We start from the raw sequence: 13,333 nt of genomic DNA on the forward strand, positions 1-13,333 counted from the left end.
TTCTAGGCAGCAATGACATTTCCAAGACTCTGCCCTAAAAAAAGTAGCTGAAATGTGGACAAAGTTTATTTACAAGGATATTCATCATCATGCTTAATGTATCAGAAAAAAATGTCAACTCTCCAAATATCCAGCAATTTAGATAACCTATGATACACTGTGCACCAGTTAAATGTTATGCTGACGAGGAGTGTTTAATGGCATGGGGAATGTTTACAACATTCAAACAAATGTTTACAACATACAAACAAATGTTTTCAGTGTATTATCATTAGGATATTTTCCTAATCATGTCAAGAAATAGAGACTCAAAAGAGAAAAAACGTATATTAAAATGGTGACAGTGGTTGTCTCAAAGTATAAGTGATATTTTATTTTTTTCCTGGCTGCTTTATATTTAGAATTTTTTTCTCCAAATTATCTGCATTGAGCAGGTTTTCTTTGGTAATCAAGGAGATGAGTCACACAATGAAAAAAATTGTAAGAATTCAATTAGGCCATTTCCTATTTCCCAGGCCTAGAAGTGAGGGAAGGAGCTGGGTGAAGCTGAAGCTCCCCTAAGCTTGTGAGGTGTCAGGAAAACCCGGAAGAGAGGTAGCCTGGCCTGAGAAAGTGCCAAAGGTCCAACCAGTGACCGTCCATGAAGCTCTTCCCACTGGTGGGGGGCATGGAGAGGTGAAGGGTGGAGAGAAAAGTTCAGCCTTTCAGCAGAGGTCTGGTTTCCACCAGGGCCAAGGGCCAGGCTCTTGGTCAGCTAGGACCTCCGGCTGCCCTCCCACCCATAGTGAGCACCAGCTGCATGGCTGACCCAAGCATGTTTTTAATGCTTACCTTGAGAGTGTGGAGTCCTAATCATTGTGTGTGTGTGTGTGTGTACTATATTTCAGATATATATATTTTTTATACTGTATTTCAGATACTTAAAAAAAGAAGACCATTGATAATTCCCTGGGGATCCAGTGGTTAGGACTCCACGCTTTCACTGCTATGCTCTGGGTTCAGTCCCTGGTCAGGGAACTAAGACTCTGCAAGCTGCGAGGCACAGCCAAAAAAAAAAAAAGACTATGGATTACATGAAGAGGCTGCCTCTGGTTGTCTTTGCTCATTTGATGAGTTTCAAAAATAACACTGAGCAAGCCTACCCATTGCAGCAGTTGAATGTGGAGAATGTCTGCCTCTGGGTTTTTAGGAATCATCTTTGAAAGGGAAGAGGAATCTATCAGACAGAATTGGAGAGAACCACCTCTCACTCCCCACCACAGGCACTTAGCAGGCAAAACCAACAAGCTTCTGTCCCTCAATGACCCTGAGGGACAGAAGTCAGGAAAACGAGGCTTAATGGGCAGAAAAGAGAGATGCAGAACAGTAAAACGAGAAGAAAAATGTTTCTTTGTGATTATGTTAGGCCATGATCACACAGACACAAAGGCTTAAACCATTGAACTAAAAAATCAGAAATAGAATGGGTAAGGATTAAAAATAAAAAAAAACACTGATGAAATGTTTTGAATATGCAACAAGTTCTAAAAATGGAACCAGCTGAAACTGGACAGGAGAATCTGGCAAGCTATGTGAGTGATTAAGACAAGAAGATAAGAAAAACTAAGTAGAAAAATAGACAGTTCTTAGTCTGTTCAAGAAGAGGATGAAATAAACAGAAGGAGGTCAGAACATAAATCATTTCAAAGACTAGAGGGTTGAATAGGAAACAGCAGCAGAACTGGATGTGATCAGGGACAGGCAGCCCTGGGGACAGCCCTCGGGCTACTGGGAGGCTATTGCAGTGACCTCCCTGCCCTCATCCTCACCTGACTCCTCCCTCCCTGCCTCCTGAACGACTGACCTCTACCTGGGCCAGGGCCCAGTCCTGGGGTCTCACTGGTGCCCCTGGTCCCTGGGCAAGCCCGGCCCAGCAGCAGAAAGTGGGCTGAGCCTGGTGCCCTGTTCACCAGCTGTGTGACCTGGGGTGTGTGTCTGGCCTCAGGTCCTCATCTGAAGACTCTTTGACTTGGCATCCTTTCCAAGTCTGGCTGATACCAGCCAGGCCAGCCCCTGGTAGCTGTGGATCTCAGGAGAGAGCGAGGGAGTGGATGGGACGGTGGGAGGCACCTGCTGAGGTTCCTCACAGGGACGAGAGGACGGGTCACCTTCTTTGGGGACTTTGGGACAGCGGAGATACACCTCCTGTATGTGGAACAAATACACCCTTGCCCACAATGCTCGCAATCCCTGCCCCTCATCACCTCCTTTTAATGTCATTTGTCTTTTCATTTCAACAGAGTCAAAGAACGCCTGTCTAGGAATGATGCAGAAGAGAAGGGTGAAGAAGTTTCTCTTCAGCAGCTGGGAGTCTCGCCCCTCAAGGAAACCATCTAAGCTGCCAACAGCCTGGCACTTGCTGGCAGCGCCCCAGCCAGTGTCCAGTTTCCTCCAGTTTCTCCTGGCGCTGATGGGGGCAAGACTGGCTGAGGACTAGGGCGACTCTGCAGAGCCATGAGAGAGAGCTGCCCTGACAGCAAGGCTGGGGCTGCTGGAGAAAACCAGCCAGCAGCGGCCCGCCGGCTTTGTGAAAGTATAGAAAAGAGAAACTGTGCCCAGGGGCCCAAGAAGGCACCGTCTTCCTTTCCAATCCCTGACTCTGCCCCTTAAAATCCTCTCTGTTCATCCTTGTCCCACGTGGAAATGCCATGTCTTTGGAGGGTTAAGGTGATGTTTCTGCCCCTCGTTGTCCCTGGAGCAGCCCCTGCCTGCTGGGTTCCGGGAACTTCAGGACTCACTGCGCTCACTCATTTGGCATTAACTCTTTCCTGCCTTATATGATTAAAGCTCTTCCCTGGTGTGTGACTTGTATCTTCCCCTGGCAAATGTCTCCCCAGCAATGGGCCTGGGAGACAGTACAGTCTCCACACACAGTTGACGAGTAAATGATGCAGCCAGACTCGGGCGATGGATAGAGACCTCCACCCGTCACTGGCATTCCTAGCAATTCCACTTTGCAGAAATGGATTGTGGTTCGGTTTCCCAGGAGTCAAGCAGAAGATCGAGTCCCTGGTATGACACAGCACCCCTCGGAGCTCAGATCCAGTATTAAATATATTTTGAAAGATTAGAGACAAGTTGGAGAAGGCAATGTCAGCCCACCCCAGTGTTCTAGCCCGGAGAATCACGTGGACAGAGGAGCCTGGCAGGCTGCAGTCCATGGGGTCAGAAAGAGTTGGACACGACTGAAGTGACTTAGCAGCAGAAAAAAGTACAACACAAATTCAAATTGCATTACTTTTATTATCTTAGTAAAAAAAAAAGAAGTAAATACTAAGACATTGTAATATTTTCGTGGGGTATTTCCATGGAGTGCTGGAACAAATACAGAGGTGTAGAGATAACCTGTTTCTCTCTCTTCTTTTAAGTGATTTTTGCCACTGTTTTTGAAGTTTTAGCAAACTACAGGTGGCCCTCTGGGGGGCTCCGAAGAGCTCTGGTCCTTTATGTCTTAGCACAGAAAGAATTCAGCGAGAGGCGAAGTGATAGATAAGAAGTGATTTGTTAGAGCAGGATGATTTTGAGGCTTACAAGCAGGAGGGGGAGAGGGTGCTGCCCTGAGAACTTAGCGAGCTACAGTTTTATAATCAAAAGAAGAGTGGGGAGGGGGAGAAGACCTTCTTTGTCGTTCTTGAGTAGACGTCATGCTTGCAACATCAGCTCCTCCTCCAGGTTGAGCAGGAGAGTTTTTTGTTGTTTCTACATGCTCAGGTCAGGACTGTAGAGATTATTCCAGGTCTCTGTAACAGTGAGTACTTTTCTGTAAATCATCATTTTTTATGTGTACAGAGAGTATGCCCTAAGGATCATTAACTTGCTGAGTTCACAGGGAAGGACGCGGGTCTCCTGCTGCCATTGTTTTAGTGTTCTGGAGCATATTTCTTGCTTCTGTTACATCGTTTTGTTGCTAAGCAAGCCTGCTTGGTTTTGTGGGTAAGCAAACCTGCTTTCTTGTGTAACTTAGAGCAGCCTCCTGTGTTTTTTTAAATTACAACCCCCTAGTGGGATTAACTATTTCATCACCTACCTTGTTCCTTACTCTGTCCTTAGGAATATGACACTATGGCAAGTTTGAAAGACAGAGTGAAACAATCAGCCAGGACCTCCACCCCACTCTACTCGCCCTCATGATTAGTCATCTGTTGCTGCTTTACAAATCATTGCAAAACCTGGGGGCTTAAACAAATGATCAGATCAGTTGCTCAGTCGTGTCCGACTCTTTGCAACCCCATGAATTGCAGCACGCCAGGCCTCCCTGTCCATCACCAACTCCCGGAGTTCACTCAGACGTTTCTCATGATGTACTCTGCATATAAGTTAAATAAGCAGGGTGACAATATACAGCCTTGACATACTCCTTTTCCTATTTGGAACCAGTCTGTTGTTCCATGTCCAGTTCTAAGTATTGCTTCCTGACCTGCATACAAATTTCTCAAGAGGCAGATCAGGTGGTCTGGTATTCCCATCTCTTCCAGAATTTTCCACAGTTTATTGTGATCCACACAGTCAAAGGCTTTGGCATAGTCAATAAAGCAGAAATAGATGTTTTTCTGGAACTCTCTTGCTTTTTCCATGATCCAGTGGATGTTGGCAATTTGATCTCTAGTTCCTCTGCCTTTTCTAAAACTAGCTTGAACATCAGAAAGTTCACGGTTCACATATTGCTGAAGCCTGGCTTGGAGAATTTTGAGCATTACTTTACTAGCGTGTGAGATGAGTGCAATTATGCGGTAGCTTGAGCATTCTTTGGCATTGCCTATCTTTGGGATTGGAATGAAAACTGACCTTTTCCAGTCCTGTGGCCACTGCTGAGTTTTCCAGATTTGCTGGCATATTGAGTGCAGCACTTTCACAGCATCGTCTTTCAGGATTTGGAATAGCTCAACTGGAATTCTATCACCTCCACTAGCTTTGTTCATAGTGATGCTTTCTAAGGCCCACTTGACTTCACATTCCAGGATGTCTGGCTCTAGGTCAGTGATCACACCATCGTGATTATCTGGGTCGTGAAGATCTTTTTTGTACAGTTCTTCTGTGTATTCTTGCCACCTCTTCTTAATATCTTCTGCTTCTGTTAGGTCCATACCATTTCTGTCCTTTATCGAGCCCATCTTTGCATGAAATGTTCCTTTGGTATCTCTAATTTTCTTGAAGAGATCTCTAGTCTTTCCCATTCTGTTGTTTTCCTCTATGTCTTTGCATTGATCGCTGAAGAAGGCTTTCTTATCTCTTCTTGCTGGTTTCTGTGGGTCAGGAATTCAAGAAGGGTTCAGCTGGGTGGCTCTAACTCAGGAATTTCATGAGGTTGCAGTCATCTAAAAGCTTGACTGGCATTGGAGGATCCATTTCCAAGGTCATTCACCCACATAGCTGGCAAGTTGGAGCTGGCTGTTGGCTGGAGGCTTCCGTTGCTCTCTCCGAAGGCCTCTATTGGACTGCTGAAGCATTCCCATAACATGGCAACTGGCATCCTCCATAAGACGTGATCCAGAGCTCAAGACAGAGTTCAGAATGAAAGCCCTTCGTGACCTTACCCTCAGAAAGCACACACTTCTGCTACATTCTACTAATCACTCAAGTTAGCCCTGACTCATGCCAAATGAATCTACTTGTGGCCTCGGATATCAAGAGGTGAAGGTTTTTGGAAGGAGGTTTTGGAGGTTGGTGCCATACTCTCCCCCAACACTCTGACTGTGGTTATGGCAGGGTATTTCCTCCCCAGACTTCACCTACCACCTTAAAGCCTTTAGACAGTGATAATAATATTATTCAGACATTTTAATCTTTTTTCTATGTGTGTGCACTAAGTCGCTTCAGTCATGTCTGACTCTTTACAACCCCATGGACTGTAGCCCACCAGGCTCCTCTGTCCATGGGATTTTCCAGGCAAGAAGCCTGGAATGGGTTGCCGAGCCCTCCTCCAAGGGATCTTCCTGACCCAGGAATCAAATCCACATTTCTCAAGTCTCCTGCCTTGCCAGTCAGGTTCTTTACCACTAATGCCACCTGGGGAGCAATTCACATGTTGTAAAAATTCAAACTTGAGAGGAAAGTGCCTGGAAAAAATGTGAAATTTTCTTCCCCGTACTCTGTCGATTCCCACGCTCTCTTCACAGTTAGAGGTAAATTCTTTCAGAATGTTTTTTCTTCTTGTGATCTTGGGCAAGTCACTTGACTGCTCTGATTCTCAGTTTCCTCAACTGTAAATTGAGGGGAAATAAGGCCTACCCAACAGAGTTGTCGTAAGGATTAAATGACATCATATATACAAATAACCTTACCTGGCACCCATCAAGCGTTCAGGTAGTACCTCTCCTGGCTAAAAGTCAAGTAGTCAGTAACTTGACTGACTGACTGACCTGTGGCAGAGCTGTAATTTGAACCCAGGTCTGCATTTCCATTATTTTGGTCATCTGGTGTGAACACCCAACTCACTGGAAAAGTCCCTGATGCTGGGAAAGATTGAGGACAGAAGGAGAAGAGGGCATCAGAGACTGAGATGGCTGGATGGCATCACCGATGCAACGGCCGTGAACTTGGGCAAACTTCGGGAGATGGTGAGGGACAGGGAAGCCTGGTGTACTGCGGTCCATGGGTCGCAAAGATTCAGACACGACCAGGCAATGGAACAATAACGACAACTATGTTTCCATAAAACCATTCATTTCCCATTATTCCAAGTACCTATCTGTCCCAGTGCTATCAGTTACTAAGTGTGTAAACTTGAGCAAGGCATTTAACATCTTAAAGCTTAGCTTACTTCATCTGTAAAATGGGGACAATACCCTGTGTGCAGGGAAACTGCTTTAGTGAGCAAATAACTCAGCTCTGCTGATGTATGACAGGTGTGCACAGGTATGACCAGAGCAAGAGGCACTTGTCTACTAAGATTCTTCTAGTCTTTAGCCACAGAAACTGACTCTGCCTAAACTGAATCCCAGGAGAGGTTTTTCTGGACAGTTGTTGGGTGAATTCACAGACTGGAAGAAAAAGCGAAAGGATCTGAGCAGCCCCAGGGCTGCTCAGCAAGAGTGCCCCAGCCTTAGTAGACAACCAGGGCCCTGTGGGTGATGGTGCAGCTCTGAGCATCTTCCGCCTCTGATTCCTCACTTAACATTTTCAAATCCTTGGATAGCATCTGACTTGCTTTACTTGGTTCTAGTGCATTCTGAACACATGGATCAGAAAGCCTCAACCAGGATGGGGTATAGCCCGCTCAGAGCCATGGGAGAACCGTGGGTCTGACAGCCTGCTGGGTTACAAACTATTTCCTGCGGAAAATGAGAGACCTGAATCTTGATGGAGAAGTTGTCACTAGCCTGGTGGGGAGTGGCGGGAGGGGGTGGAGGGGTGGGGGGATGGGGGGTGGGGAGTGGCGGGAGTGGGGCAGGGGTTGGGGGGGTGGGGGCGGGAAGGTGGGGGGAGCAGGGATGGGAGGGGTGGGGGGCGGGGTGGAAGGGAGTGGGGAATAGTCCCATGAAGAAGAAAGGGCAAAAGCAGAGACAAAGAAGTAAAGAGAGTGTGATGCATATTAGAAGATGCAAGGTGGAATCCTGTGGCTAGATGAGCTCAGAGCAAAGGTAACAACGCCCCCCACACCCAGTCCTTGTGGTTAAAGAGGCTGATTCCATGGCCAGCCTGACCAATCAGAACATGCCATTTCCTCAGCACCAAGGTTTGGTGCAGGGAGGCCGTGTGACCCAAGGAGGGCCAATCAGATTCACTTGATGAGGGTTTGGAGGAAGATATCCTCTGGATCCTGACCCTGGAGGTCTTCAGCAAGAGATCCATGTCCCAGGTGGCAGGCTCTGGAGGCAACCTGTCTGGTTCCAGCTCCCTTACTAACTGTGAAACGCTGGGGGAGCTGCCTAGCCTCTCTCGTCTTGGTTTTCTCCTCTATGAAATGAGAGTAATAAGCATTGCCTGCCCGACAGGACGTTCAAACACGAAACAGACACAGAACAGGTAGAGCAGTTCTCCCAGCCCGCTCCAGTTGCCATGAAACCAACCAGAGCAAAAGCAAAGCCAAGAGCATACGATATTTTGAGTCACATTTCTGTCATTTCTCATTCATGCCGCTGCTGCTGCTGCTAAGTCGCTTCAGTCGTGTCCGACTCTGTGCGACCCCATAGATGGCAACCCATCAGGCTCCCCCATCCCTGGGATTCTCCAGGCAAGAACACTGGAGTGGGTTGCCATTTCCTCCTCCAGTGCGTGAAAGTGAAGTCGCTCAGTTGTGTCTGACTCTAGCGACCCCATGGACTGCAGCCTACCAGGCTCCTCCGTTCATGGGATTTTCCAGGCAAGAGTACTGCAGTGGGGTGCCATTGCCTTCTCCGTTCTCCTTCATAGGTCCTGACTAAAATACTGGAGCATCAACTGGGATTGGAAAAAAATGGGAAATGTGAGGGAAGATCGTATTTGCTAAAGAAATGACTTTTTCTCCAGATGGCGGCAGAAAGTCAGAGAAGAACATGAAGAGAAATATAATCTCCTAAGGGAATATCAAGGAAATGACCTCTGTTGACATTTCAAAAGCAGAAGTTGTACATGTAGAAGTATAAACACAGAAAAGCACAAAAGGAAAAAAAAAAATTTCCCCTGTCAGTCTCTCTCCCCAGAGGTAAGTATCATTCATAGTTCTTTATGGTTTTTTTCAGTCAAGGGTTTCAAGTAAGTGACGAGCACAAATGTGAATTTTAGGAAAGCCTCTCTGGCAGCAGTGGGGAGGGTCAGAGGTGTCAGGGTTGGAAGAAAAGGCAGCAAGAGAAGGGGGTGAACTGAAGGCTGGCCCTCCCCTCTCCCCCGCCGCTACCCTGGCTCATGCCTTCTCGCCCGGTAGACAGCTCTCCCTCAGGAAGCACGCCCGCCCCTGGCCAGGAGCCCCTCCAGCCGGGACCACGTGCTCTTAGAGTAGAACCATAGCCCCTGGCACATTTTATCATCTCATTGTCCTCCTTGTTCGGTGTCTGCAGTTTCAGCTAGACTGTGAACTCTGTGAGGGCAAGCCCCATGACTGCCTTCCCCGAACACCTGGCAAATCACTAATCGGCTTTTCTTTTTATTAAGTGTATTTATTTTTAATTGAAGGATAATTGCTTTACAGTATTGTGTTGATTTCTTCCAAACACCAACATGAATCAGCCACAGGTTTACCCATGTCCCCTCCCACTCGAACATGCCTCCCACTGCTCTCCCATCCCACCCCTCTAGGTACTGATCCACTTTTCTATCTCTATAAATTTGCCTTAGGCACCAATCATAAAGAACCGTGAATGTACTTACCTTTCGAGAGAGATGGATAAGGGAATCATGTAAAATCTGGTCATTGTGTCTGATTTCTTTCACTTAGTATAATGCTTTCAAGGGTTATCCCTATAGTAGCATGTATCCATGCATCGTTCCTTTTGATCCCCAAATAATATTCCACTGCATTGATAAATCACATTTTGTTTCGCCATTCATCAACTAATGGTCTTTTGAGTTGCTTCCACTTTGAGAATACTGTGAATAGTGTGGCTTCGAATATTCATGTGCAAATATTTGTTTGAATACCTGTTTTCAATTTTTTAGGTTAAATACCCAGGAGAGGAATTTGTGGGTAATCAGGTAATTTTTTGAGGACCTGTACAGCGGCTGTGCCATTTTCCATTTGTACCATAAAGCACAGAATTCCAGTTTCTTCACACCCTTGCCAGTACTTATTTTCCATGTTTTATTATAGTTATCCTAGTATGTGTCAAGTGGTATCTCATTGCAGTTTTGATTCGCATTTTCTTAATGACTGATCTGTTGAGCATCTGTTGCAAGCCTTTGATTCATTTTCAGAGTTCTGAAAAAGTTGATTTCAACATCTTTGGCCAGTGTTCACATGTTTTTATAGGGGAGAAGACTCTGGAGGTACTTACGCCACTGGAAGGACCACTGTCCTTGGTGACTTTTGGAGGATGACACTGACAAAACATTACCATCATCGTCACATTGCGAGGTTGTTTCTGCAACAGGGTCTACCAGCACAATTGGAAAAGGACTTTAAAAAGCTTTAGGTCTCATCAGCTCACGAATTCTACAATTCTTACATCTTAGTCAGTTCCGTATCTGTCTCCTTGTCAATACAAGGCTCTTCTATCTGGTTCCCAGTACTGTGCTTTGTCTGCCTAAAACATTTAATAGAACCACTTTTTGACATGATTTGGGTCTTTACAAATATTTTAAAATTGTTTAGGGTTACAATGCTCTGAATCTAGATTCCAGATGTAGTCTGCATTGTCCAATGCAGTTGCTAACGGCTCCCTGTGGCTACCGAGATTGAAATTAATTAAAATTAAATAAAATTTAAATGTAATTCCTGGGTCTCACTAGCCACATTCCAAGTGCTCAGTAGCCACATGTGGCTAGTGGCTACTGTACCAGGCGGCACAGATCTAGAAACTTTCCACCATGGCCCTGCTCTGGGTACTTCCTCTCCAGCTGTCTCAGGATCATCACTGTTGAGATTGAAGGGGCACTGGGCATAGCGTCTCCTTTATTTACAAGAAGGCAGCTCTTTTAATGAGTCTTGATTACTTTTAATGATAAGGTGATGGATACACATGACTTTCCTGGGTGATTTCCAACTATTTCTAGACAAGTTTCCAGAGTAGCTCTGTGCAAGACAAGATGACTGTGCAAAACACCAAAAAAAACACCCAAATTGAAATAATGCTACCATTGTTATCTCTTTCGGGCAGCTTTTCATCAGCTCCCAGGTGCCAAGACTACTTCTCTCTTTAGCAAGCACTCACCCAAAGGGCAACCCAAGGTCAGTTGTCATATAAGCCTAGCCCCAACCCAGCCCTTTCTGGAGACAGAACCCAGCCAGGTCTCCTGGTTCCCCAGCCATGTCTGCCCCAGGACACCCCTCCCCTCTCTCAGAGCAGCTTCAGGTCTCAGAAGGACTTAATTAAGATTATAAAATAGACCCATCAGGCAGCAGAGAAGCAGCTGAAGGGCCCAAGTCAGGAGAAGGGCAGCCAGCCCACGTGGTCCTAGTCCAGTGCTGGCTTCAAGCAAAGGAAGGCTCTGGCATTATCGAGAAGGACTGTGAACACGGCCGACTTAATGGGTGTGCAACCTTGCAGTTGCTTGGAGCTCCACGCTCAGAAGGGTACCACGTTTGGGTATAATGCTTGGCTGCTACCATCTTGAAATGCTCAGTCATTTCTGAACGAGGAGCCCCAAATTCTCACTTTGCACTGCTGCTGCTGCTGCTAAGTCACTTCAGTCGTGTCCGACTCTGTGTGACCCCATAGACGGCAGCCCACCAGGCTCCCCCCGTCCCTGGGATTCTCCAGGCAAGAACACAGGAGTGAGTTGCCATTTCCTTCTCCAATGCATGAAAGTGAAAAGTGAAAGGGAATTCGCTCAGTTGTGTCCAACCCTTAGCGACCCCATGGACTGCAGCCTACCAGGCTCCTCCACCCATGGGATTTTCCAGGCAAGAGTACTGGAGTGGGGTGCCATTGCCTTCTCCACACTTTGCACTAGGTCTCACAAATTATGTAGCTGGTCTTGCCTGAGCTTCTCCATGGAAGGCGTTAATCTATGAGTAAGTGGGGAGCCTGGAGAGGAGATGGGGGGAGTGAAGAGCCGGACAGCAGCCATGGAGCACCAAGCGGGAGTCAGCGAGCCACAGAGCCACCCCAGGGGCCCCTGGGGTCCAGACACTCAAGGGGTAAATGCTTGCTTGCTGCAGAAACAGAACTATTCAGAGAAATTCTGATGATAGGAAGGACTTCCGTATCGTAAATCTGTTTTACCATGATGTTCAGTTTATTCTCTTCCCAAACTTCTGCCTGATTTCATGTTAACAGGTAAAAGCTAAGAAGTATTTGAAAGTAAATTCAACAACAAACTTGTAATGATACTTTTTCATTCAAGGGACTTCCCTGGTGGTCCAGTGGCTAAGAATTCACCTGGCAATGCAGGGCATGCAGTTTTGACCTCTGGCCAGGGAACTAAGATCCCACCTGCTGGGGGCAACTAAGCCCATTGGCCACAACTAGAGAGCTGTGGACCACCTCGGCCAAAAATCAAACACAAGTTCATTCAATATGCCAAACAAGACATTGTTATTTATCAGAAAGCCACCCGCAATTCAGTTCTGAAGGTTTAAAAAACACCAATGTGACTTTAGAACATAGAAGGTTATTAAGTATTACACGTAGGGGTGTGTGTGTGTGTGTGTGAGTGAGTGCTCTCAGTCGTGTCTGTTTGAGACCCTGCCCGCCAGGGACTGCTGCCCTCCAGGCTCCTCTGTCCATGGAATTTTCCAGGCAAGAATACTGGAGTAGATTGTCTTTCTTTATTCCATGAAGTCTTCCCAACCCAGGGATTGAACCCGCATCTCTTGAATCTACTACATTAGCAGGTGGATTCTTTACCACTGCGCCTCTTGAGAAGCCCCAAATATTACACAAAGAAGAATAAATAACTAAATGTCCTCTTGTATCTGAAAAAGACTCATAATGTTCTAGATTTGTTTTTTGGCCTGATTAGGAAAGAAGAAATAATAATAAACTATGAGAAGAAATAATAAACTATGAAAATACGTTGGTTAAAAGAAAACAAAATAATAAAGAAACAAAATAAATCAACTATACTTCAATTTTTTTTAGAAAAAAGATAAAACTTTTTTATGCCTACAAAAAAAAGAGAAAGGACAGAACAGAAGTGTCAGAGTCAGCCTGATCATCTTGAGGAAGAAGCTCATTGTACCTACTAACACGAATTGAAAATCTGCTATTTACTAAAGTAGGAGAATGTGTAACAACTGCAGTTTTAATTCTGTATAAATGGAGCTTAAAATGCACTTCAGCTTTGTGGCCACTTGCTAGCTACCTCATGTATTCCAGGTATTTGTTTTGCTTTGTTCATTAATAAGAAGAAGAAGAATTGGCTAATTCTAAAAAAAAAAACCCAGAACTTGCCTTCTCGATGGGTCCATCTTCCCAGCCTACCTCACGCACACCTCCTTGTCTTCCTGAACACTTACACTGTGCCCACAACCAGTCAGAAAAACATCTGGACTCATTAAACTTGCCCTTTCCTCAGCCCAAGAAACCGGAGCAGTCAGGACAGCAGCTCCAGTCTGACTGGACCTCAGGGTGAAACACTCAGAAAGGAAACGGCACCCCTCCTTGGCTGCTGTCCCCATCCATCCTCAGCCTTGGGGGAGAGGGGCTGGGGAGGAAGAGGCTTTTTTTTTGGCCATGCCCAATCCCTTGTGGCTCAGCTGGTAAAGAATCCATCTGCA

General features: G+C 46.0%; 1 protein-coding gene across 1 annotated transcript in view; it reads left to right on the plus strand.

The window, feature by feature from the left end:
• LOC109554247 (solute carrier family 22 member 20) overlaps positions 1 to 12,464 on the plus strand; it is a 32,310-nt gene extending 19,846 nt beyond the window's left edge. Inside the window, exons 10-12 of the mRNA XM_019954565.2 lie at positions 2,280 to 3,972; positions 8,488 to 8,662; positions 9,923 to 12,464. Coding sequence (XP_019810124.2) covers positions 2,280 to 2,376 — 97 coding nt within the window. The 3' untranslated portion in view covers positions 2,377 to 3,972; positions 8,488 to 8,662; positions 9,923 to 12,464. The remainder of the gene's footprint in view (positions 1 to 2,279; positions 3,973 to 8,487; positions 8,663 to 9,922) is intronic.
• Positions 12,465 to 13,333: the final 869 nt, after the last annotated feature.

The sequence above is a fragment of the Bos indicus genome, chromosome 29 (assembly GCF_029378745.1).
Source record: "Bos indicus isolate NIAB-ARS_2022 breed Sahiwal x Tharparkar chromosome 29, NIAB-ARS_B.indTharparkar_mat_pri_1.0, whole genome shotgun sequence".
Classification (NCBI taxonomy): domain Eukaryota; kingdom Metazoa; phylum Chordata; class Mammalia; order Artiodactyla; family Bovidae; genus Bos; species Bos indicus.